The sequence below is a fragment of the Notamacropus eugenii genome, chromosome 5 (genome assembly GCF_028372415.1).
Source record: "Notamacropus eugenii isolate mMacEug1 chromosome 5, mMacEug1.pri_v2, whole genome shotgun sequence".
Taxonomy (NCBI): domain Eukaryota; kingdom Metazoa; phylum Chordata; class Mammalia; order Diprotodontia; family Macropodidae; genus Notamacropus; species Notamacropus eugenii.
Genome location: NC_092876.1, coordinates 5,203,926 through 5,228,837, shown reverse-complemented (window position 1 = coordinate 5,228,837; position 24,912 = coordinate 5,203,926). Strand labels below are relative to the sequence as shown.

The window sequence follows — 24,912 nt, the reverse complement described above, 5'->3', positions numbered from 1 at the left end:
ACGTTCTCATTGCAACCATGGTCCACCTAAGGCCCAGTAACATGTCTCCATTGGAATTTTAAGCCCATCACCTCTGGGGCAGGACTGAGGTCACAGGATTCATTTCCAGTCCTCTGGATTCGTGGATCATCAATAAATTAACCATGGATTGAAAGTCTTTTCTCCATAATGTTGTCATGTAAATTGTTCTAGTTCTGCATCAGTTCATAGAGGTCTTCCCAGTTTCTTTTGAAAATATCCATTTTGTCCTTTCTTGTGGCACAACATATATTATATTCCTTTTCATTCCTATACTACAATTTATTTAGCCATTCCCCAATAGGTCAGCGCTGCCTTAGTTTCCAGCTTCTGGCTACTATGAAAAGAGTGGCTCTAGTTTTGTGCATAGAAGTGCTTTTTCCCTTTCTTCGATCCCATTGGGTAGGTGTATACACAGGCAAGTGGTAGAGTTAGGTTGAAGAGATAGTTTAATGATGTTAGGGGCACAGTTCCATATTGCTCTCCACATAACCTGGATCACTGCACAGCTCCACTGACTGCACAGAATCCCCTCCAACATATGTGGGTAGGACCCTCAGAGTTACTTTAATTTGGATTGCTTTACTGTACCCCAAGAAAAAAATTTTAAAATGTTGTCTATGTACAATATTATTTATAGCCACTCTTTTTGGTGGTAGTAAAGAATTGGAAATTGGGGGACTGGTCATTGTAAGGTTAATGCAAGGTTAATGGTGGGCAGGGGGAAGAGTTAAAGATCTTCCCCACCCATTAATAGGCCTCAGACACCTTTGGTTCATTTCTAATGAGTCACACGGTCAGGAGGGTTGTGCCCTCCAGCCCAGAAAAGAGTATCTATACTCTGAGGTGAGATTTGCTTTGGGCTTATTTTTTGAAATAAGGTTCATGTGCCAGATGAGACTCTGGCCCAGATGTTGGTCCTTCTCCCTCTGGTCATGATATATGTATGTATTGTCTATGGTCAGACACTTGGAAGCTCTGTCTGTTGGTCTTTCTGCTTGTAATTTCTGTTTGGATTTTCTCTGAAGTTCAGGGTGCTGAACTAAATGAATAATAGATGCGTGCTTGATTAAAGTGATTGTTGACCCCTCAAAAGTTGCTTTCCTTTCAGAAAAGCAGATCTAAGAACCTGTACAGCAGGCTCTCCTGTGTATCCCGGGGTGCTTACTGATAGTCGTCAGTTGGGGAATGCCTGAATAAAATGTGGAATACGATTGTGATGGAATGCTGTGCCAAAAGAAATGATGAGGGAGATAGTTTCAGAAAAAACCCACAAAGACTTACATGAACTGATGCAAAATGAAGTGAGAAGAACCAGGAGAACATTGTATACAATATCAGTAATATTGAATTATAATCAGTTATGAATGACTTAGCTATACTCATCAATACAAGGATCCAAAACAATGACAAAGAATTTATGAGAAATGCCATCCACCTCCAGAGAAAAAACTGATGCAGTGTGAACGTAGATCAAAACATGCTTTTTTTACTTTATTTTTCTTGGAGATTTTTTTGTCTGTTCTTTTTTTGAATCATGGCTAATATGGAAATATGTTTTGCATGACTGCACACATATAATCTGTATCAAACAGCTTGCTTTCTCAAGGCGGGGGAAAAAGAAGGAGAATGTGGAACTCAAAATTTGTTTTAATTGTTTTCTATATCTAACTGGAAAAAACAAAACTTTAAAATTTAGAAAATGTTGGGGGTGTAAGCTCAGTTCCATGTGGACAGTCTCGGGCAGGTAAAGGTGAGGACTTCTAAACCTTAGAGTTCTCATGAGGCCCCCCAGGGAACAGCTGGGAATTGAGGAGTGAGACACGGGCTATCTCGTGCATTTCCGCCTCTTCTCCATGGGATACGTGCTGGGGAGAGCATCCCACCCTTGAGACTGGCCCGGGGTCTGAGCTCACCTGTTGTTTACTAGCTAAAGGCTGAGAGCACGCCCGATATTCACGTGCAAACTATGCGGCAGGAGAGCTTAAGTAGGGTCAGAAAAACCTGAAGGCGTTCTTTGCGCTGAGGGGCCTTTAGAGGGCAGAGGGTCCCTCCCCTCTCCCACTCCCATTCTCTTACTGTAAGATCTCTGCCTCCTTGGGAGGAGGATTCCTCTCTCCTGAGGAAGAATTCACCCTGCACATGTAACCAAGACCCTGAATAAAGCCTAACCCTTGTTCGACTCTGGAAAGTCTCTTCTCTCAATATGTTTATCCGGTTTGGCCAGCTGAAGACCTGGACGACAGGTAAGGTAAGACTCAGGTAGCCCTTCGGCCTCAAGGCCGAACAAGAAAAATCTGCATTGCTTTAATTATTAATGATTTGGAACCTTTTTAATATGGTTACCGATAATTTGGAATTCTTTTTTTTAAAACCTGCTTTCATATCCTCTGCCCATTTACCTCTTGGGGAATAGTTCTGTCTTATAGACTTGAAAAATTTTATTTTCCTTTATTTTACTAGATAAACTTATCTACAAATATGTTTCCCTTCTAAATTTAGTGGCCTTAGATTTGTTTGTGAAAAACCATTCAATTCTATATAGTCAAGGTTATCTGTTCTACTTTGTGGTCACAAACTCTTCATGTAGCCACAGTTCTGAATGGTAATTTCTTCTTTGAACTTCTACCTTGCTTAAGACCTCCTTTTAAGTCATCCACCCACTTGGAGTTTATATTGGCATATGGTGGGATATGTTGATCTACCCAATTCTTGTCAAACTACTTTCCCAGAAGTTTCTCTCAAATAGTGAGGCCTCACCCCATTACCTGGGATCTGTGGGTTTATGGAACTCTGTGGACTTGTGCTCACTTGTTTTTGTATGCTGCATACTTAATCTGTTCTCTTGATAAACTCAATTTTTTTAGTTGATGCCAAATCATTATAATTATTTTGTAGTATAGTTTGATATCTGGTACTTGTAGACAGTTTCTTCCCATTTTTTTCCTTATTATCTTTGAGTTTCTTGACTTTTTTTTCTTTTGAATGAATTTCATTATTATTTTATTCGGTTTTACAAAAGAATCTTTTGATAGTTTAATTAGCACAGCACTGAATCAGTAAATTAATTTATGTAGTATTATCATTTTTATTATAGTTTAAACTATGCATAAGCAATAAGCGTTTCTCTGATTATTTAGGTCTTTCCTTACTTCTGAAGTGTTATATAGCTGGAGTCAAATAATTGCTGAATGTATCTGAGTAGACACACCTCCAAATATTTTGTGTCTTCTGTAATGATTTTGAATGGAATTTTTCTTTTAGGTTATTCCTCATAGGTTTTGTTGGTAATGCACAGCATGACTGAAGATTTTGGTCAATTTGTTTTATATCCCACAACTTTACTGAATTTATTGTTCCTATTAATTTTTGACACCTTGGGGTTCTCTAAGTAAATCACATCTTCAAAAAGTTCCAATGTTTTTGCTTCCTCTATTCCTGTTTATTACCCTGATGTTTCTTCCTAAGAGTACGGTTGAACCATGAAAGGTTTTGCTCTAGCCCATCATTTTAAACACTATGTGAATCTCTATGTTTCAGGTGTGTTTCTTGTAAGCAAGTTCTTGTGGGATTCAGTTTTCTAATTAACATCGCTCCTCTTCCATTTTAGGGATGAATCCATCCTATTCACATTCATATTATGACTTTTAAGTGCGTTCTTTCCATCCATTTGGTGCTTATTCCTCACTTCACTCCCAATTCTCTCTTGAAAAAGGTGGCACAAGAATTTCCCTGCACATGATCTGATAAATGACAAAATATGTTTCTTTTTCTCTTCTCTTGCCCTGCCTTTGATCCCAGTATTTAACTCTTTCTTCGTTTTCTTTTCATATTCCTAAAACATTTTAGTTAGTTTTACCTAAGATCTTGGTCTTGTGTTGTCCTCATTTTTAAGCCCGTCTCTCTCCCTCTTTTGTCCCTGTCCCCTCCTATTTCCTTTTGAGTTTACTGTATTTCTATATTGAGATTGATATGTGTATATCTGTGGGTGTATTCTACCATTTGATTGTACAGCTTACAGAAGACAGAGCCCAGGACTTGGCATCAGGGAGACTTGAATTTAAATCCAGCCTCAGATACTTACAAGCTAGTCCTGTGATCCTAGACAAGTCACATAACCACTCACAGCCTCAGTTTCCTCATCTGTTAATTGGGGATAAAAGTAGCACCTACCTTACAGGGTTTCTGTGAGGATCAAATTAAATAACACATAAAATGCTTCGTAAAATTTTAAACCCTACATAAATACTAACTGGGAGGTTCATGAGATGCCCATTCCTTTCACTACTTCCTCCATGATATTTTGTGTACCTATATTGTTATCTCTTTTATCAATTCACTATCCCACTCACTACAGTTTACAAACCTTTTCATTCCTCCCCAAACTTCCCATGGCTCCACTTCTCACCACCCTTTCAGCTTATCCTTGCTTCATATTTTACAAAAAAAAAAAAATGAAGCTGGGAGCTATCTGTAAATCATTTCATCATTCATATGCCTTCTGCCACCATCTCCTCCTTCATCCCTACTCATAACTAAAGCATATGAGGCAGCTAGGTGGTGTGGTGGGTAGAGCACCAATACAGGATTCAGGAGGACCTGAGTTCAAATGTCACCTGAGACACTTGACACTCACTAGCTGTGTGACCTTGGGCAAGTCACTTAACCCCAATTGTCTCATCCTGGGTCATCTCCAGTCATCCCGATGAATATCTGGTCATTGGATTCAGTTGGCTCTGGAAGAGAAGTGAGGCTGGTGACCTGCACAGCTCTCCCTCACTCAAAACAAAGTCAAGTGCAAGTCACGTCATTATTTCTCTGATGGCATGGTCTTCTTCAGCAATGTGGGATGAACACACATAACTAAAGCAAATCCCTCCATCAGCACAAATGATCCCATGTCATCCCATCTTTTCCAACAGATTGGTCCCTCTGTCATCCCCACTCTAATTCATCCTCAGGCATTACTGATCTTTGGTCTCCTTCCCTTTTTCCTACAAACATAGTCATATCTTCCCAATCCGAGAAAAATTCTCATGATTCATTCCTGCTATCATTCTATATCTTCTCTGACTTTTGCAGCAAAACTCCTTGAGAAGGCTGCTCATAACCAGTGCCCCCAATTTCTCTTCTCTCTCCTCAGATTCTTTTATCTTTTCTAATATGGCTTCCAGCGTCATCATTCTACTAAAACTACTCTCTCCAGTTACCAATAATCTCTTAATTTCCAGACCCAATGGCCTTTTCACAAAGCTCATTTTTCTTGATATCTCTGTAACCTTTAACGAAATGGACTGCACTTTTCTCCTTGATTTTTCTTCTCTCTGGTTTTTAAAGACAGTCCTTCCTCTGGTTTTCTTCCTCCATATAAGTCTGCTCCTTCTAAGTCTCCTCTGCTGCATCATCATACAGATCATGTTCACTAAGCACAGGTATCCAACAGAGCTTCTTTGTAGACCAACTTCTCTCACTACTACTTCACTTAGTAATTTCATGAGTTCATGTAGATTTAATTATCATCTCAATCCCTGATGACTATCAAATCTACCTATGTGGCATAATCTCTCTGCTGACCTTCAGTATCACATCTCCAATTCAGAGTTGCCTTTAGATATCTAAAATTGGATGTCTAGTAGACATATTAAACTCAATATGTCCAAAACAGAATTCATTATCTTCCCCCCCTACACCTTCCCTACTTCCAAATGACCCTATAGCTGCTTAGGGTACTACAATCCTTCTAGTCACCCAAGTTCACAACCTAAGTGTCATCGCTCACCATCTCTCAGCTTCCATGTCCAACATGGTACCAAAACCTGCCAATTTCACATTTGAAATATCTCTTGAATACATATGCCCCTTTTCTCTTCTTTGACACTGCTCCCCACCATGGTGCAGGCTCTTATCATTTCATGCATAGGTTATTGCAATAGCCTTTTGGGAGGTCTCCCTATTTTAAGTCTCTCCCTACTCTAGTCCATACTCAATTCAGTCACCAAAGTGCAGATCTGACCATGCAACCCCACAGTGGCTCCCTGTCACCTCCACAAGCAAGCACAAAATCCTGATTGATGCTCAAAGCTCTTCTTAAGATACCCTCTCTACCCATTTTTCCAGTCTTCTTATACCATATATCCTCACACATACTCTCTAATCAAGCAACACAGGCCTTACTGCTCCCTTAACAAGATGCTCCACATGTTTCGTCTCACTTCCCCCACATATGGAATGTCCTCCTTGCTCATCTCCTGTTGGCTTCCCAGGCTTCCTTCAAGTCCAGCTAGAATGTTACCTCCCACAGCAAGACTTTCTGGATACTCTTTAACTTCAGGCCTTCATATGATTTCTTATTTCTCCTCCATATAATTTGTACGTACCTAGTTGTTTACAGGTTGTCTCCCCCATTATATTGTAAGATCTTTTTTTTTCTTCAGCATTTTTTTGGATCTCCTTCAGCAAGGTGTTGACCTCCTTTTCACGCTTTTCTTGCATCTCTTTCATTTCTCTTCCCAAGTTTTCCTCCACCTTTCTTACTTGATTTTCAAAACCTTTTTGAGCTCTTCCATGGCCTGAGACCACTGAATATTTATTTTGGATATTTGGGATACAGAAGCCTTGACATTTATGTCTTTCCCTGATGGTAAGCATTGTTCTTCCTCATCCAAAAGGGTGGGAGAAGATATCTGTTCACCAAGAAAGTAACCTTCTATAGTCTTATATTTTTTCCCTTTTTTGGGCATTTTTCCAACCAGTTACTTGACTTTTGGGTCCTTTGTCAAGAGTAGGGTATACTCTGGGGAATCTGTAAGATCTTAGTTCCTCCAAGGTGGCACTATCAAGCATGTACACTGGTCTGGGAGCTGGCAGAGATTTTTGTGCCCAGAATCTTAGCAGTTTCCTCTCCACAGCCACCTGACCTCCAGTTCTGCCAAGCCAGGACTGGGGGCTGATTCAGATAAGCTGCATGGGCAGAGCCACCATTCAGTGTGAGATAAAGATCAGCTCCCTCAGGGCCTCTACACAGGACTGAGGTAATAATCAGCTCCTCAGTGCCCCCAGGGTTTTTACGATCCAACAATGGATGCGGGCTGCTGCCGCCTGCCTGATGTGGCCTCTGTGGCTGCTGCCTGAGGCCCAAGCTATGGGAAGGCCCTTCTCCCTTCTTGGCCAGCTGAAAAAAACCTGTCACTGACCTTTGGCACCTGTGGGTTGAGGGATCTGCGAACTGCTGCTACTGCGACTGGAGATTGCCCCTAAGGTGTCCTCCTCCCAGAGCCCTGCGGCCAAGGCTGGGCTGGGCTCCGCTCCACGTCCGGTGCAACAGACATTTCCATGGGCCTTTCAGGTCATCCTGGGCTGGAAATCTCCTCCACTCTGTTGTTTTCCACTTCTGCTGCTCCAAAATTTGTTGAGAGTCCCTCTCTACAGGTATTTTATAGGCTGTGTGGGGAGACACTCGCATGTGTGTCTTTCTACTCCACCATCTTGGCTCCACCCCTTATTGTGAGATCTTCTAGAGAAGGGATTGCCTTTTGCCCTTCTATGTATCTCTGGCATTTAGCACAATGCCTGACACACAGTAGGCATTCAGTAAATGTTTACTGAATGACTAACTAAATGTAATGAAGAAACCTCTTGAAGGTAAAGAAATGGCCAGTGTAATGAGGACTTCAAGGCATCCTCATTTGAAAGTGACCATCCTAGATTTTTAAAGGTTATAAATGAGAAAATTGTAAATCAAAAGTCTGGAGTCTGTTCACCATGGAATAATTAAATAAGGTATTATTGTTATTATTGGCATACAGAGGAATAAGAATGCTTTCTAATGATATCCTTTCTTAATTTCTTCTGAGTGCTACTTTTTCATTTTTCACTTTTAAAAACATCACATTAGCTAACAGTTTGTCAATTTTATTGCTTTATTTTAAAAATTGCTAATTTTTATATTCAATTTTAATTCTGAATCTTATTACTCTGATTTTTTCAGAATTTTTCTGTTGGTGTTTTATTTCTAATTTGTAATGTCAGGCATTTTGGGGAGGCGTTTTTAGCATTTGTGTGTAAATTTCACACTTTCAGATGAAAGTGAGGTCCTGATGATGTGTACTTCCCACATCAAAGGTCATCAAAACATAAAGTCCCTCCTGGCCTTCTGTCTCATTTGACACCATGACCCCTGAGGACCTTAGCATTCCGAGAGAACAGGGATGTCACTCTGCTAAATATATGAGAGGCAGCTAAGTGGCATAATGGATAGAGCAGTGGTCCTGGAGGGAAGACCTGCACTCAATTCCAGACTCAGATGCTTTGCTAGCTGTGTGACTGTAGGCAACTCACTTAAACTCTCTGCCTCAAGTTTTTTTTTTTTTCAGCTGTAAAATGAGGATAATAGTAGTCCCTCTACAGGGTTGTTGTAAAGATCAAATGAGATAATATCTATAAAGGGCCTGGCAGACGGTAGGTATGTGATAAATGTTTATTTCCTTCCACTTTGCTTCTCTGTTAGGATGCTTCCTCCTTGTCAAGATCCTTCCAATTGCTCATTTGTATAATATTTCTCTCCCATGTTTGTATTTCAAAGTTTCCTCTCAGTTTTATAGTTCTTACCAGGAATGTATGGAAGCCCCCTATCACATTCAAGTTTCACTTTGTTCCAAAGCTTTGCAGGGCAACTTGTCTTGGCTGCAAAGTTATCTTTGGAATTCTGTGTTTCAAGATCCCTTATGGTTACTAGTAGAAGCTGTCAACATTTGTGTGATCCTGAGCGTATTTCCTTAGTACCTGAACTGCTCTATGAAGAAAATTGAACTATTTTTCTCTGAAGTGGGAGCTTTGGATTTGGGCTGTAACACTCCTGGGATTTTATCTTTTAGGGATCCTTTCAGGAAGGGGTCAATTCCTCTAATCCTTATTTTGCACTCTGCTTTGAATAGATCTGGGCAATTCTCATTTATTTCTTGACATGTGCTGAAATTTTCCAATTGATAAAAGGTCAAAAATATTAATAGGCAGATTTCAAAGGAATACAAAATACCAATGGAAGAGTTATTCAGATGAGGCAGAAATCAATCACATACTTGATTAGGTATTGCACAATTTCTCCAACTCTCAATACTGGTTAGGATTTCCAGGTTTGTTTTTGAAAAACTTGTGGGGACTGACCCCTCAACCTCAAGCATCTAAAGAAAACTTTTCCAGCCAATGATCACTTCTTAATAACCTGGCAATCCCACTGAACTTCCTTTTCTCAGTCTGCAGAGAGCCACAGTCATACCCACTTCCCCTTGAGATTTTCACCAATCCCCTGCTTTACCAGTTTGCACTACCCACCAAACCATCCCATTAGTTTGCTTTACCTTCTAATTTAGAGGTTAAATTTTTGGGATCACAGACTCCTTTTGTAATCTGAGTAAACCTAAGAATCCTTTCTTTCTTGGAATAATGCTTTTAGATGGTGAAATATGCTTCTCACTTCACCAGGAAGAGAAGTGAATAAAGAAACCTAGATGTTTAGAACAGACCAATACACAGATATGTTTTGCTTGACTCTGCTTACTGGTTACAAGAAAGGTGGGCTTTCATGGAGAGAAAAAAGGGGATATAGGGATACAGTCATATCGATGGAAAAAAGTTAAGCATCTCAAAGAAACAAATTACACTAAAGTAGGCAAATAGACAAAAGAATGAGGGTTAGGGGAAAAAAGAAGTGGGATAACTATAAACACTAATGAGGCATGCCACCATTAGGTAGAGTGCTAGGTTTCAGGTAAGGAACATTATTATATTTCCTGGCTAAGACAGTACTCAGGAAGAGCAATTAAATTTTGCCAGTCTATTTCCTCAGGTGTAAAATAATAATAAGCATTTTACCAATATGATCTCATTTGATCCTCCAAACAATGCTGGGAGGTGGGTGCTATTGTTATTCCCATTTTATAAATAATCTGTGGCAAAAAAAAAAAAAAAAAGATGAAGTGACTTGGCCAGGGTCACATAGCTAACTTGGATCTTCCTGACTCCAAGCCCAGTGCCCTATCCACTGGGCCACCTATCTAGGAGAGAGGAGTAGCTTATCCAGGATGTGCTCACCATTTGCACCCTACCAATCACTTTCTTCCTGAGAAATATTTCCTGAATACAATTGCTATCAAAAGGTTTGTCTACCTCTCCAATAATCAAGTTACAATTAAGACATGCCATAAAGTTATCAGGTACTCTGCTTCTAGCAGGGAGAGCCCCAGAAGACATCTAAAAAATGGCAGCCCCATCACTATTATAACCCTCTGAGTCAAAGTCACTGGCTCCATACTGACCTTTGGAACCTTCCTTCCCTATGGCCATTGCGGCCCACATATCTCCTACGGGCAGGGAGTCACCAACCAGAATCTTCTGGGTAAGATGGAAGAAAGCGTTGCCTTATCTCTGCAATAACACTGCCCTCCAAACCAGCAGACACTGTCATCTGTATGGATGATGCCCCTATCACAGGATCTTTCCTTCTTCCCAGCCCCAAAACACAGCATTTAGACAGTCATTAACATTTCCCTACCAGCTCCACCCTCCTATATGTACTGAATTCCCAATGGTACAAGAATTTACCTTTACTTTGTTCCCACGCACTTACTACAATGCTTGGCACACAGTAAGCACTTGATAATCATTTCATTCATTCATTCACTCTATGTCAGGATGGAGATTTGTTCCCCCAAACCACTCATCTCTTTCCTTTTTCTATCCAGATGGGTTCTGAGAACAAAACTGTTCATGTTTCACCTTTCCTGTGACCTTCAGCTAAACATTCTCCACTGCTTCCTCACTCAGCTTCTGGAATTCCCTCACACAGGCACACTTAGATGACCAGTGCTGACCAAGTGAGCCATAGCTCCCTTTTCATCCATTCCACTTCCCTTGTTATTCACATCTACAGTCAAGTGCCTGCCATGAGTTTCATCCAACCAAGTCTGACTCTGGTCAAATGTGCCTCAAGCTGGGATTTCCTGTTCCTCCTCCCTGCCGTTGTTCACATGAAGTGATGCAGAATGATGAAACGAGTCGGCATGCACACTCTATGAAAACAGCAGTAACAATGTCACTCAGAAAGAGGCCCAGGAGAGTTCAAAAGCTGACAAGGAAGGAAAGAAAACCGCCCTGCTTACTCAAGAAGCCAAAATAATGGAAGATCAGGCTTTCAAATTAATTACTTATATTTAAATAATTATGTATTTATACTTTTAAATTTTTTCTCTTCATCATGAACGCTCTATTTAAAAATTTTTCATGCTGTCATTTCATTCGGTCTGGGACGAGTCTTTGATGCACACTGAGTCCTTCCCTGCCCCATCATTAAGTTTTCCCATATTTATTACATACTGAAGTTTTCTTATTTCAGTGTGAATTCATTGATGATTACTAAGGGTTCCACGCTGACCAAAGGCTTTTCCACATTCACAACATCCAAAGGACTTCCAGTATGAATTTGTTTGATGACTGCTGAGGTTTTTCCTCCTAGTAAAGGCTTTTCCACATCCGTTACATTCAAATAGTTTAATCCCATGTGAGCTCTCTGATGGTCATTAAGGCTGTCCTTTTCACTGAAGGCTTTACCACATTCATCATATTAAAATGGTTCACTTTTGCGTGAGTTCTCTTATGGCTATTAAAGCTGCCCCTCTCTCTGAAGGATTTGCCACATTTGTTACATTTAAAGGGCTTCACTCCAGTGTGGATTCTCTGGTGGGTAATAAGATATTCCTTACGGATGAAGGCTTTCCCACATTTATCACATCCAAAGGGTTTCATTCCAGTACGAGTTCTCTCATGGATAACAAGGTATGTCTTCTCACAGAAGGCTTTTCCACATTCTTTACATTCAAAGGGTTTCACTCCAGTGTGTGATCTCTGATGGCTATTAAGGTGTGCCTTTCTAAGAAAGGATTTCCCACATTCCTTACAGTCAAAGGGTTTCACTCCAGTGTGGATTCTCTGATGGCTAATAAGATTTCTCCTCCAAGTGAAGGCTTTTTGACATTCATTACATTCAAAGGGTTTTATTCCAGTGTGGATTCTCTGATGGCTAATAAGGTGGCTCCTCTCAGTGAAGGTTTTCCCACATTGATTACATTCAAAAGGTTTCACTCCAGTATGAATTCTCTGATGGCTAATAAGGGATGTTTTTATAGAGAAAGTTTGCCACACTCATGACATTCAAAAGGTTTCACTCCAGTGTGAGTTCTTTGATGCCTATTAAGATATCCCCTCTGAAGAAAGGCTTTGCCACATTCTTTACATTCAAAGGGTTTCACTCCAGTATGGATTCTCTGATGATTAGTGAGGGGTTTTTTTTGTAGTTAAGGATTTCCTACATTCACCACATTCAAAGGGTTTCCTCTGTGAATGAGATTTCAGATGTCCAATATATGTTCCATCATCACTGAAGTTTCTGTCAGATTGAGTAGATTCAGACAAGTTCACTCCAGTGTGAGTTCTCTGATGTTTACGAAGTGTTCCTTGTTCCTGAAGGTTTTCCAACATACATCACATTCAAAGAGATTTTCTCCAATTTTTGACTGTATGTTAAGATTTGATTTCTTGCCAAAGGCTTTCTTTCCAAATGTATTATACTTATGGAATCTTTCTTCCATGTCACCTCTCCATTGTGGAAAAAATATGGGCCCCAGGTTCAAATGCCTAACCAATGTACTACATTCAGGTTCACTCCCCATAATACAGGATTTTTTTGGAGTGATTGTCACTTGTTGGGAATGTCTCTCCTGGTGGCCCTCCCATCTCTCTAAGCTAACTTCCCACTCCTCAGATTCTCCCATCCCGGGATACCTTGGGAATCTTTCTTGGACTAGTGTTCCTGAGCAAATGCCCTCAGTTAGAACTGAATCCTTGGTTTCACAGCTAGCCTCCCAACTCAGGTAATCTGAAATAAACAATACTGTGTCAGACATTTAGGACAGGCTTGAAAGCCACAAGTTCAATATACATAATTAAAAGAGTAAGCTATACATAATAAAAGATCCCAAGCATCACACACAATCTTCTTTTTATTCGGCTACGTCTATGGAAATTCCCATTTTATTTCATGTTTGTTAAGGTAAGAATAAAAATACATAAATTTCTAATAGAATACATTATTTGCAGGTAGGTATACAGGTAGAAACAAAGGAAGGAGCTCACAAAGTTACTCAGTGAGAAAATTATTTGCAATCTATACTTAAATACACTATCTCTAGCAAAATCAATTTTTTCTCTTAAAAAGTTGATGTGAACTTATTTGAGTAGACATGAACAGTACTACCCTCCTCCTGACAGAGCTGGTAAACTTTAGATGCAGAAAAGACTTGCTTTGAGGACATAACCAAAATGCGAACTTAATTTGGTTTATTTTTCAAGCATGTTTGAAGAATTTGAGGTTGGAAAAAAAATATGCTATTTAAAAAATAAAATTGAAGAATAATTGAACAAAGCACATAACGCAAAGTCTGTGAAATAAAATTGTGCCCTAAAAGTACAGAGAAAAGGAAGCCCTGACAGACATGTGACAAGGCAAAGGAAGTGATGCAGACACAAGCAGGGCTGAGGCAGCCGTAAGGTGAGGAGCCAGGCATCTGTGTAGCCACGGGGCTCCATGTTTAGACCACAAACCAGAGGAAACAGACGGCATAGACAACGTGGGGGTGAACTCCAAGAATGGATGGACATGGCTTATACAAAGGAAACAAGAGAGATGAAAGGGGGTGGGGGAGCAGCAGGACAAATTAAAAAGTTCTATTCATGAGGAAATGGAGCAAAGGAATGGAAAAAGCTCACTGGAGGAAAGCTGGCCACCACAGGAGTACAAGGGAGACACCTGGAGAGAAGGAGACACAGATGAGTAGTATGGGAAGGGACCAGAAGGAATGAGTGTGCAGGGGCGGAGGCTTCAGGTCCCCATGCATCCACTGCAGTTCCTTCTGCCCAAAGCAGAGCAGCCTGTAATGTCCTTGATAGACTTGGCACCTGGACATGGAGAATGAGAGAGTAAGAAGTCCAGGATGACTCTCAGGTTGGGAGCCTGAGGGACTGGGAGGAGGGCAGTCCCCTTGACAGTCATAGGGAAAGTAGACAGGGGCAGAGGGAGTTGTTTAGGGGGAAAGATAAGCTCAGTTTTGGACATGCTGAATTTAAGATGTCTACTGGACATCCAATTTGAGATGTCTTAAAGGCATTTGGAGATGTGAGAGTGCAGATCAGCAGAGAGACTGAGTATGAAAGGTAGCATAGAGATGGTCATTAAATCCATGGGAGCCAAAGTAATACAGAGGGAGAAGAAAATTGAGCCCAGGACAAGCCTGTGGGACCCCCATCTGTAGTGGTCTTGATATGAATAAGGATCCAGCAAAGGAGACTGAGGTGGAGCAGTCAGACAGGAACATAATGCTACGGAAATCTGGAGATAGACAGACTAGAAGAGGGGGATCAAAAGTGTCAAAGACTGCAGAGAGGCCAAGGAGGAGGGCTCATCAAGGAGGCCACTAGCTAGAGAAAAAGAGTCTGAAGCCAGATTAGAGAGAGGTAATAAAAAGAGTGAGGGGAAAAAGAGGGGGAGGTGCCATTTGGGACAGCCTTCTCAAGGAGTGTAGCCACCAAAGAGAAGAGAGATATGAGACAACAGCGAGTGGGGATGGATGGAGTGGGGTTTTTTTGAGGATGGGGGAGAGACATGGGCATGTTTATAAGCAGCAGTGAAGCAGCCAGCAGATGGATGAGACTGAAGGCTGATGGAAATGGCAATCTGTTAGAGGAGGAGGGATGGAACAGGGTCACTTGTGGAGGTGCCGGGGTCTGCCCTGGAAAGGAGAAGGGCTACTTCATCATGTGAGATGAGCAGAAGGAGGAAAGGCAGCAGAAGGTGTCTGGGTGATACAAGGTGAGGGGAAGGGGAAAAGAGGGAGCTGTCACCAAACGCCCCCCATTTTTTCAGTAAAACATGAGACCAGGTTCTCCCATGAAAAGCTGAGAGGCAGAGAGTCATGCAGGTTGAAGAAAGGTCACTCTGCTGAGTGGGAGACTGAGTCATTGGGAAGGTACAAAAGGACTGCTTGGCAACAGCTAGGTCTCAGGTGAGTCACCTGACATAAATCTGTAGTGGACAGTCAGCAGGGTTTCATAATTTTCTTCAATTAAAGGGAGATTGATGAGCAAAAAAGAGAAAATACACATTTCTCTTCACTGAAAAAAATTATAAATAAAAACTTCAAATTACATCAGGAAAAAAAGGAGGATTAAAGAAGGCAAAGGCTTTCTACTTGAGATCTCTGAGATGATGATGGTAAGAGGGAGGAATTACAGGTCATCCAAAGAAAGGGGGCACAACCAGAGCTCCCATCATTGCCTTTCTCTACTTTTGTCAACGGGTGGGAACAGGTTTCAAGTGGCTATAGCTGCAAGGGCAGAAGTGGCACAGCTGACAGACTGCCAGACTTGGGTCAGCCTCAGACACATGCTAGCTGTGTGACCCTAAATGAGCCACTTCACCCTGTTTGCCTCAGTTTCCTCATCTTGAAAATGAGCTGAAGAAGGAAATGGCAAACACAACAGTATCTCTGCCAAGAAAACTCCCAATGGGGTCAGCGGAGAGTTGGACACAATTACAATGATCAAGCAGGAAACAACAATCTGTATCTCTTTCAAATGTTATTAGTGAGGGAAAGCATTAGACCAAGAGATTATGCGCAATGTTTTTGTTCTTTTGAAAATTTTCTTTCACTGTTTATCTCCTGTAGGAAATAAGGAAGTTATGTTTCCACAGTTCCAGGGTTAGATCAAACTACTGCACACGCTCAGTGAACTTCCTGAGGGAAACCCTATCAGAGAACATGAAGTCACATGGCCAGGACATGGTGGCCCTTGAGATTCAAAGTTTAGAATTCCTTAAGAATCCTGCCTCGTCCTGACCTTGTTGCAGACTTCTGATAGCCATGCTGGAGGTGACCAGTTCCCTCATGTAGAAGGCCTCCCCTCCTCTGAACTCCCTTTTAATAAATTTTCCTTGACACCTTTTTTGTATGTCAAGTTCGTATCTAACATCTCCCATAAACTGAAGGCAGGCAAGGAAAAATGAAGAGATGACGAATCAACGAAATTTAAAGAATGTTTTTCAAACAAGGAGAGAAGATGGACTTCTTTCTTTGCTAATACCAATATGTGGAGAAAAAGAGATATGTGGAAGGTGTTCTTCTCAAGTCAAAGAGGAGACAGTTAAGGAATGAAGCCAGTGGCACGCAGGGGGGCCTCACTCACCTGGGCAGGCGGCCTCTGGGGACTCCTGCTTCTGAGATCCATGGTGCTCCTCCTCTTTCCAACCGAGAGATCACTTCAGGCTTGGATGCTGGAAGCCCTGATCACAGGGAGAAAGAAGAGAAAGGACACAAAGCCTGGCCTCCTCTTCCTTCTTCAGGAAAAGGAAATGAATGATGGAGCAAAGGGCCTCTGACAGACAGTCCCTACTGTACTCTGTCCAGTCCCAGAGCAGGCCACTTCTGCTTTGAGCTCAGAAAGAAAATCACTGGCAGCAGGATCTGCGCACTTCTAAAGTCTGAGGATGTTTCCAAGAATCTTAGACCCGAGGGAAGGGAAGACTGTAGGGAAACCAGAGCCTCAGGGCCAGCCCACCCCAAAAGTATGTTATAAAGGCTCCTAGCAAAGAGGAGCAAAAACAGGCAGTAATGGATTTCAGACCCACCCCCCTATTGTCTCTCTTGGTCACCATTCCTAGACATTGAGGAAAAACTCAGGGCAGCCCATGAGCCCTCAGGAGGCAGAGGAGGGGAGAATGCAGGAGCCCCGAGGCACAGGGCACTGGCCTTACCCACACACACCAGGCTCTCAGAGTTCTCCAGCATCACCTCCCGGTACAGGGCCCTCTGGGCCGGGCTCAGGCCTCCCCATTCTTCCAGGGAGAAGTCCACAGACACATCCCTGAACGTCACTGGATGCTGGAACGGCAAAGGCACCCTCACTGACCAAGGGAGTCCTCCCAAGGCTCACAGGAGACCCAAGGAGAGGGCAGGGGGCATGGGGGGGCTGGTATGGGGACCCCACGCTGACCATGACCTACTTCTGGAAGCAGAGCCGGGAGATGGTGAATGTGGTCTGGAGGCCAGGCCTTGAGAGCAGGGAGGGAGGGGAGGAGGGGGAAGGAGAGGGAGAGGGAGGGGGGGAAGGGGGGAGGGGGAAAGGGAGGGTAAGGAAGGGGGGAGGGGGAAGGAGGGGGAGAGGGAGGGGGGAAGGGGGGAGGGGGAAGAAGAGAGGGGGGGAGGAAGGGGGAAGGGGAGGGGGAGAGGGAGGGGAAGGGAGAGGGAGGGGAAGGAAGGGGGGAGGGGGAAGAAGAGAGGGAGGGGAGGAAGGGGGAAGGGGAGGGGGAGGGAGGGGAAGGGGAGGGGGAGAGGGAGGGGAAGGAAGGAGGGAGGGGGAAGGAGGGGGAGAGGGAGGGGGGGAAGGGGGGAGGGGGAAAGGGAGGGTAAGGAAGGGGGGAGGGGGAAGGAGGAGGAGAGGGAGGGGGGAAGGGGGGAGGGGGAAGAAGAGAGGGGGGGAGGAAGGGGGAAGGGGAGGGGGAGAGGGAGGGGAAGGGAGAGGGAGGGGAAGGAAGGGGGGAGGGGGAAGAAGAGAGGGAGGGGAGGAAGGGGGAAGGGGAGAGGGAGGGGAAGGAAGGGGGGAGGAGGAGAGGGAGGGGAAGGAAGGAGGGAGGGGGAAGGAGGGGGAGAGGGAGGGGGGAAGGGGGGAGGGGGAAGAAGAGAGGGAGGGGAGGAAGGGGGAAGGGGAGGGGGAGAGGGAGGGGGAGGAAGGGGGGAGGGGGAAGAAGAGAGGGGGGGAGGAAGGGGGAAGAAGAGAGGGGGGGAGGAAGGGGGGAGGAAGGGGGAAGAAGAGAGGGGGGGAGAAAGGGAGGGCAGGGGGTGCTTGGGGGGCGACCTGACAACGTGGGGTTCAGGGCAGCCCCGAGGACCCCGCCTTCTCTACAGCCCTGGCACAGGAGGGGGGCGGGGGGCGGGGCCGGGAAGAATCCCACGGATTAGGCGCCAGCTGCGTGCCCACGCGAGGGGGGCGGGGCCGAGAGAAGGGAAAACAAACGCCACGTGACCGGCGGCGTCACCTGCCCTGCTCCGGCTCGAGGCGGCTCCGGGGCCGGTCCGCGAGGGCGGACGAGGTCAGAGGTCAGAGTCCTCAGAGTCAAGGAGAGCCCGGGCCTCTGGGAAGGCCAGCGCCCCGGGAGAAGGGGGCCGGCCCCGCCTCAAGGCCCTTCCGCGGAGGCGGGCCGTTCCGCCCCCGCGCATGCGCCGACTCACCCCCTGCCGGAGGCCGCCCCAGCCCGGCGCTCAGCCTTCCCTCCGGGATCCTCATTCCCCTCCATCGGCACGAGACGACCGGGAGCCCCTCCTCCCGACCGGCTGATTTCCGAGCCGGAGCAGGCGCAGCCGGCTGGGGGGCGGGGCGCGACCTCTCGGCCAATCAGAGTCACCATGGAGTTTCGTAGGCCGCGCCCAGTCCCCGCCTCGGTCCCGCCCCAACCCTCCCTGGGAGGCCCCGCCGCCTCCCAATCACAAGCCCAGCTGTCCTCCCCTCCCCCAATCCGTCTAGCCCATCCCTCGCCTCCCCGCCCCCTAATTGTCCAATCACAGGCCACACTCCGTTCGGGGCCGGGGTCTCTCCCTGCCAATCACAAGTCCACCTAGCGGATCTTAGGGCTGGCCACGTGGCCCTGCTCCTCTCAGAAGCTGGGGAGGGCGCCTCCAGCGCCGTCTCACCCTCGGGACTGCATAAACTCGACTGGCTCCCTAGTACCCCCAGGATGGAATGAAAAATAGTCTGTTTGGCGTTTCAAGCCATTCACCCCGCGGCCCCCTCATCCCTGTCTAGCCTCCCCTCCACACAGTCTAGGCAACACGTTGGCCTAGTTGCCCTTCTTAGAACACTCTCCCATTTCCAGACTCTGTGCCTTTGCCCTGTCTGTGCCCCATACTTGGTATCTGGTCCCTCCTCAAGTTCAGCTTCTGGGTGTCCTGGCTTGCTTGGATGGATGGATGGATGGATGGATGGATGGATGGATGAACAGAGGCATGGATATATACATACCATACCATACCATACATACATAGAGGCAACTAGGGGATGCAGTGGATAGAGCCCCAGGTCTGGAGTTCAAATCTGGGCCCAGAATCTTACTAGCTGTGTGACCCTAGGCAAGTCACTTCACCCTACTTTCCTAATCCATAAAATGACAAACCACTCCAACATCTTTGCCAAGAAAACCCATAGGTTTTGACTGCACAGAAGTTTTGTTTTTCTTTCTTTTTCAACTGAAGGGCAAGAGATGGGAAGGAAAGAAGTCAGATTTTTGCCAATTAAAAAAAGTAAAATTCAATTTAAAATGAATTTATTAAGAATAAAATAACATGAAGATGTTAGAATAGATTGAAAAATGAAACGAAATGAAACATTTTCAACCCAATAAGGAAACAGGAGGGAGAAGGGTTAGGGAAAAGGGGGTAGATTAAGGTAGGGATTACTCCTAAGTAAAGCAAACACTAAACTCAAAGCAAGGAATAGAGGGCACCAAAGCATCAGAAACTCCTTTCCCTGTAGAGGAAGAATCCGGGCCAGCCAAGCTCACTTCAGACCTAGCTTGGTCCATGACACTGAAGACCATTTCCCCATCTCTGTCCCAGAGGCTTTCTTATGGCAGCAAGATCTGAAACCTACAACCTCCTCTTCGATAACTTCCATTTGGACAAGTACCCATGCTAGCCATGTTCACTTCTAACCAAACTTAGCCTCTGATTCCCTCAACTACTTTTCCACAATTTTTTGACGTCTCCTTTTCAGCTATATTTGGTGTGTTATCCTCATCCATTAGAATATAAGCTCCTTGGGGGCAGGGGCTATCTATTTTTTTGGCTGTATTTGCATTCCTGCTGCTTAGCACAGTGCCCAGCACATGGGTAAGCCTTAATAAAGGCTTTGTCTGTCTTCCTGAAGTGAATCCAGGGAGCTTCAACTTTAGCAACTCTTAGATAGAAAGATCTTTGAGAAAAATACAGGGTGAGAATCAGCATGTTTTTACTACATGACAGAAATATGGAGTATGCTTTAGGAGTGATTCAAGATGGCTCCTGACTTTTGTGAAAGTGATCTTGAATAATCACCTTTTGGAGATGGAAGACCTTAGAAATGATCTGAAAAAACTTTGTAGATGGCATCATTATGGATCCTCTCAGTCTGCGCACTTCACCCGTGCTGGTAATTCCGGGCATTAGGAAGATCCAGATGTGCAGAAATGATCAGATATTGAACAAGAGGCACAAAGTACATCCATGCCCCATACCATGAGTCCATGATACCCTAGGCTAGTTTCTGGGCAGCCTGTTGTTTATAGAATAGGACCCATACTATCAGATCAGAATTGCAGAGTAATAGAACACAAAAACAGATTTGATGTTCTCAGCAGGATGCCCCCAGTTTGACCAGAAGTCCTAAGTTATCTTGGTTGTACCAGTCATCCTTCAGTGACATATGGACAGGATGGAGACATGAACTACTCAAAGACATTGGTGTGTTATCACTTTGGGAAGACTGAGCAAGAGTTTAAGAAGAGATCAATGAGTGTGTTCCATTGGCCAGGTTCCATACGTGCAGAGTCTCTGCCAAGCATGGGGGTCAGACAGTGTCTCAACAGGGAGATGGAACTGAAGCAGAAAGTCCAGATAGTGTCAGTCAGCTGGCCATAGCCAAGGAATATTTCTGACCTATGACTTTCCTAGGATTTGCTGCTGCTCAGAAACATGTGATGGACCATCCAATCTTCATCTAATACATTCAACTATCTCACTCATGTGGCTGAGAAGAATCAGAACCCAAAGGTGAAAAAGACCCTTGAAGGACCAATTGAAGATTGGAGGGAGAAGAAATACTAAGAGGCATTTAAGCCCTTTTTCAAGTGCCCACAAAGAAGTCAGCATTGGCTTACAAGCAACCCAGAAAGGGCTTTCTGTTGCTCTCTGACAGTAATCTGGAAGCCTCAGGAGCAGGCTCGGACCAAGAAACAGGCACCAGGATCTTCCTGACAGTGATTCCTTCTCTTCTACTGGACCTGGACTTTGGGTGTGAAGGGAGTGGTCAGTAAGGTCCAAGAACAAGCATATTGAGCTTAATTTCATATAGATACTGACTGTGATCCATTGATACCCCCTGACCAGAGCTCTGTCAAGCTGAACTCTCTTCTCTGGAGAAGGGTGATGGTAGAAGCCAAATGAGTTAACATGGTCACTGTTGTAATTTAGATTTCCAGACTGAACATTCAGGGGGTGGTTTTATGTGTTTTCTTGTGTGTGACTATGTGTTTTTATTTTTAATGAAGACAAGCTGCTACCAGTCTCTGAGAAACCAATCAGCCAATCCAGCATAGTAGTTGTTACTTGTCTACACCAAGACTAGCCAAGATGGCAAAGCTGGGGGGAATGCAACTGAGTTCTCTCCCACAAAGTTCTAGATAGACCAAATCCTAATCAGTAAAGCCAAGAAAACAAAATATAGTGAATCATATTTCCAGCCCAAGTGGGCAAAGGAAGGCAGGAAGATCTGCAACCCCTGGGGGCCAGATGTAGCCAGGAGCAGATCAATAAACAAAGCCTCAAAGAAGAACATAGATTGGCTGCAAGTTCAGCTAGAATTCCTAGAAGAAATGAAAAAGAGTCTTTCTTTATTATTTAAAATGATTTTATAAATTAAATGAGTCACTGGGAAAAAATTAGAAAAGAGATGAGAGCTATGGAAGAAAGAATTAGAAAAAGAATTAACAGGTTAACACAAGACATCCAAAAGTTTTCCAAAGCAACAAATACGCTGAAAATTGGAGTGGACAAAACAGAAGTTACTGACTCCAGTAGGAAAAAAGAAATAGTAAAACAAAATCAAAAGACTGTGAAAAAAGGAGAAGAACACCAATTCTTTGTAAAAGCTTCTTGATCTCAGTCAATGTGGGAAGGAACACACTGGCTAGAGGCTCATAAGTGGTCATTTCAGAAGCCAGGAACCCTTGGGATTACCCTTAGAATACTGAAGGTGTGAGTAGTCAGTCATCCTCTGGGAACACAACCAGCCAACACAGCGTGAATTGGGCCAGTGGCCCCAAAGATGTGCAGATTCTTTTCAAACAAAATGTCTCTCATCCACACATGAAAATTGTTAAGGATTCCTTATACGGTATAACAACAGAAATAACCTGTTCAGCGATTCTACTGATCAGTATCAGGCAAGGCATACGTCATCGGACTAGGGTTCCCACCCTACCCACCACCCATTTCCCTAAAAAGCAACAAAACTGTCCTTTTGGCCTGATTGGCTTCTCTCTGGACACAGCTTCCTGGTCACCTAAGGATATAAAAAATACCACTCATGCAATTGGCCCAGCTTTATTACCACCATTTGCTTAAGAGCTTCATTAGCTCTGATGTTAATGGTTAATCTTCAGTTTCCAGCTATCTCCCCAGTGTTCATTGTTCTACCTGATGCAAATCTTCCCCCTTTGCTATCTATTGTTTGACGTATATATCATTACCTTCCCTTCTGCCCTCTGTAAAATTCCATTATATTCATTCATTCTACCCTTGGTACCAAAGCTCATCCTTTTTTCTGAAGAGGGCCCAAGATGTTATGAGTGGTGTCTTGATTTGCACATGAATTAGATTTAAGGGAGGCCGAGTCATTGCAGAGTTGTCAGCCTCCCTCTTCCTGAGTCATCGAAGTCCAGTGGCAAGACAAAGGTCAGGACAGCAAATGATGGCCAGAGATGCATGTTCTATGTCTGACCAAGCTGTGAATGCACCTGTGCCAGCCACCTTCATGGCCATTGGTACAAATTGCTCTCATCCACCCGTTCTGCCAGGGGAAATCTTGACATGCTCGGGAACAAGTCACCAACAGACCTCAGACCTGTTGATTACCCTCAACCAGGCTTAGCCCATCTGCCAAGATGGTGGTACCAGGGTATGGCCACGTCACATGCTTCTTGGAGCCACTGGTGAGAGTTGAGTGAAGGTAGACACCAAAGGAGGATGAGAAGGGCTCAGCAGCCTCCCACCAGAAGCGAGTCCTCCCTGAGCACCCCATACACCCCACTAAAAACCTATATGAAGTGACTGAAACTGCTGCTCAGACCCTGCTGGCTTTTGTATACTATGGGTCTGCGCTCTGAGCATTTAACATGTTTCTGCGTGTTGAGGAATGTCATTGGCAGCAGTATCTGTCAATGAATCCCCTGCAATCTCTGCCCACTCGTGCTGCTCCTACAGCCAGGCCATGGGGGGGTGGGGGTGGGGGTCCAGCTTAGGAGGAGCCTCCCTGTGCGCTCCCGGGTACTGTGCATCGTCACCTCTACCTAGCAACTCTCCCCCACTGCAGAATATGCCTTTTCACCTCTGTTTCTTAGAACTTAATCAAATCAGGATGACCATGAATGCACCTACAAAGGCTGCACTGCTCTATCGTTCCACTCCTTTTCCTGGGCCCCGCTCCGCAAACGTGGGGCCTACTCCTCTAGAATAGACAAGCCTTTCAGAGACCTGTGTCTGTATTCCCAAGGCTTAGAGTACAGTAAGTGTTTAAGAAATGTGCCATCTGGTGGCCATCACAGATACTGCAACTTTACCGAAAGGCTGTCCTACCCACATGGGAGAGAAAGTGATGAAGCAGTTAGGCTAGTGGCTCATCATGTGCTGGGCAACTTAGCTACAAAGTATTCCCTCACTGGATCATTAACAAAGTAACACCCTGCCTTTCTGCCGGCTTAAGGAAGGTAGGGATTAGATACAGTAACATATCTGGATTGCTTTAGACCTGTCTCATTCTCTGGGAGTCTCTATTTGCACAACTTCTTAACTAGTCTAATCTGCACATCTCTCTCCCTGTCTTGAATTCTCCACACTGTCCTGTGTCCTTATCCTAGTGTGTCTCTATGCCTCTGGCTCTGTGTGTCCCTTTTGTGATTTTTTCAGGTCTAATGATGTCTCTGAATATTCCTGTAAAATCTATGCCTCTTGCCCCCAATTTATGACTGACTAGTCCGTGTTTCTTTGTTTCTTTTCATATTTCTCCTGGTTAGACAGTTCAAGATAATCTCAGTCTCAGTCTAACTGGTGGGCCAGTCTCTTTCTCTGACCACTTGTGCCTGTCTCCGACTTTGTAGAGTCTGTCTCCATGTGTTTCCTGGTCTCCATCCATGTCTCTCTTTCAGATCCTTGGGACCATTCTCCCCTTTCCCTATTCAGACCCTTTAACTGCCCTGACACCATGCATTATCCTTCATTGTCCTGTCCCTGTGGCTACACCAATTAAACCCACATCCCCATAAGCACTCCTGTTTTGGACAGCAAAATGGCTCAGTGGATAGAGCTGGGCTTGGAGTCAGGAAAACTTGAGTTCAAATCTGACCTCAGGCACTTCCTAGCTATGTGACCCTGGATAAATCATTTCACCCTTGCTTTCTCCTTTATAAAAATGAGGATAACTCACAGGGCTGTTGTGAGGATCAAATAAGATGCATTTGGAAAGTGTTTAGTGCTGTGGTGGGCACATAGTCAGGGTTATGTCAGTGTCGGTTCTTTTTAATTTCATTGTTACCTGGCCCTCTCTCTCCCCATCAGTGACAGTTCTGGCCTGTTCACAGCCCCTGTGCCTTTTCCTTGAGCTGCTCTGAGCTGCAGGAAGCAGAAAAGCCTAGGCCAAGGAGTTAGCAAACTGTGGTTGGCATGAAAAAGTTTACATAAACAGCATTGTCTCACCTGCTCCCAAGTAGCTCCCCAAGCTCCCAGGGAGCATTAGCAGCCTGGCAACTACACCACTGTAGCAATTCCT

At 44.5% G+C, this 24,912-nt stretch overlaps 1 protein-coding gene across 1 annotated transcript; it reads right to left on the bottom strand.

The window, feature by feature from the left end:
• Positions 1-1,474: 1,474 nt before the first annotated feature.
• On the bottom strand, positions 1,475-18,526 carry LOC140504958 (uncharacterized). Its single transcript, XM_072610440.1, is given in 10 exon segments — positions 1,475-11,637; positions 11,640-12,203; positions 12,206-12,350; positions 12,352-12,524; positions 12,527-12,946; positions 14,026-14,036; positions 16,321-16,405; positions 16,877-17,003; positions 17,126-17,282; positions 18,351-18,526. Coding segments are annotated over 10 exon segments (2,097 nt in total). The 3' UTR covers positions 1,475-11,398.
• Positions 18,527-24,912: the final 6,386 nt, after the last annotated feature.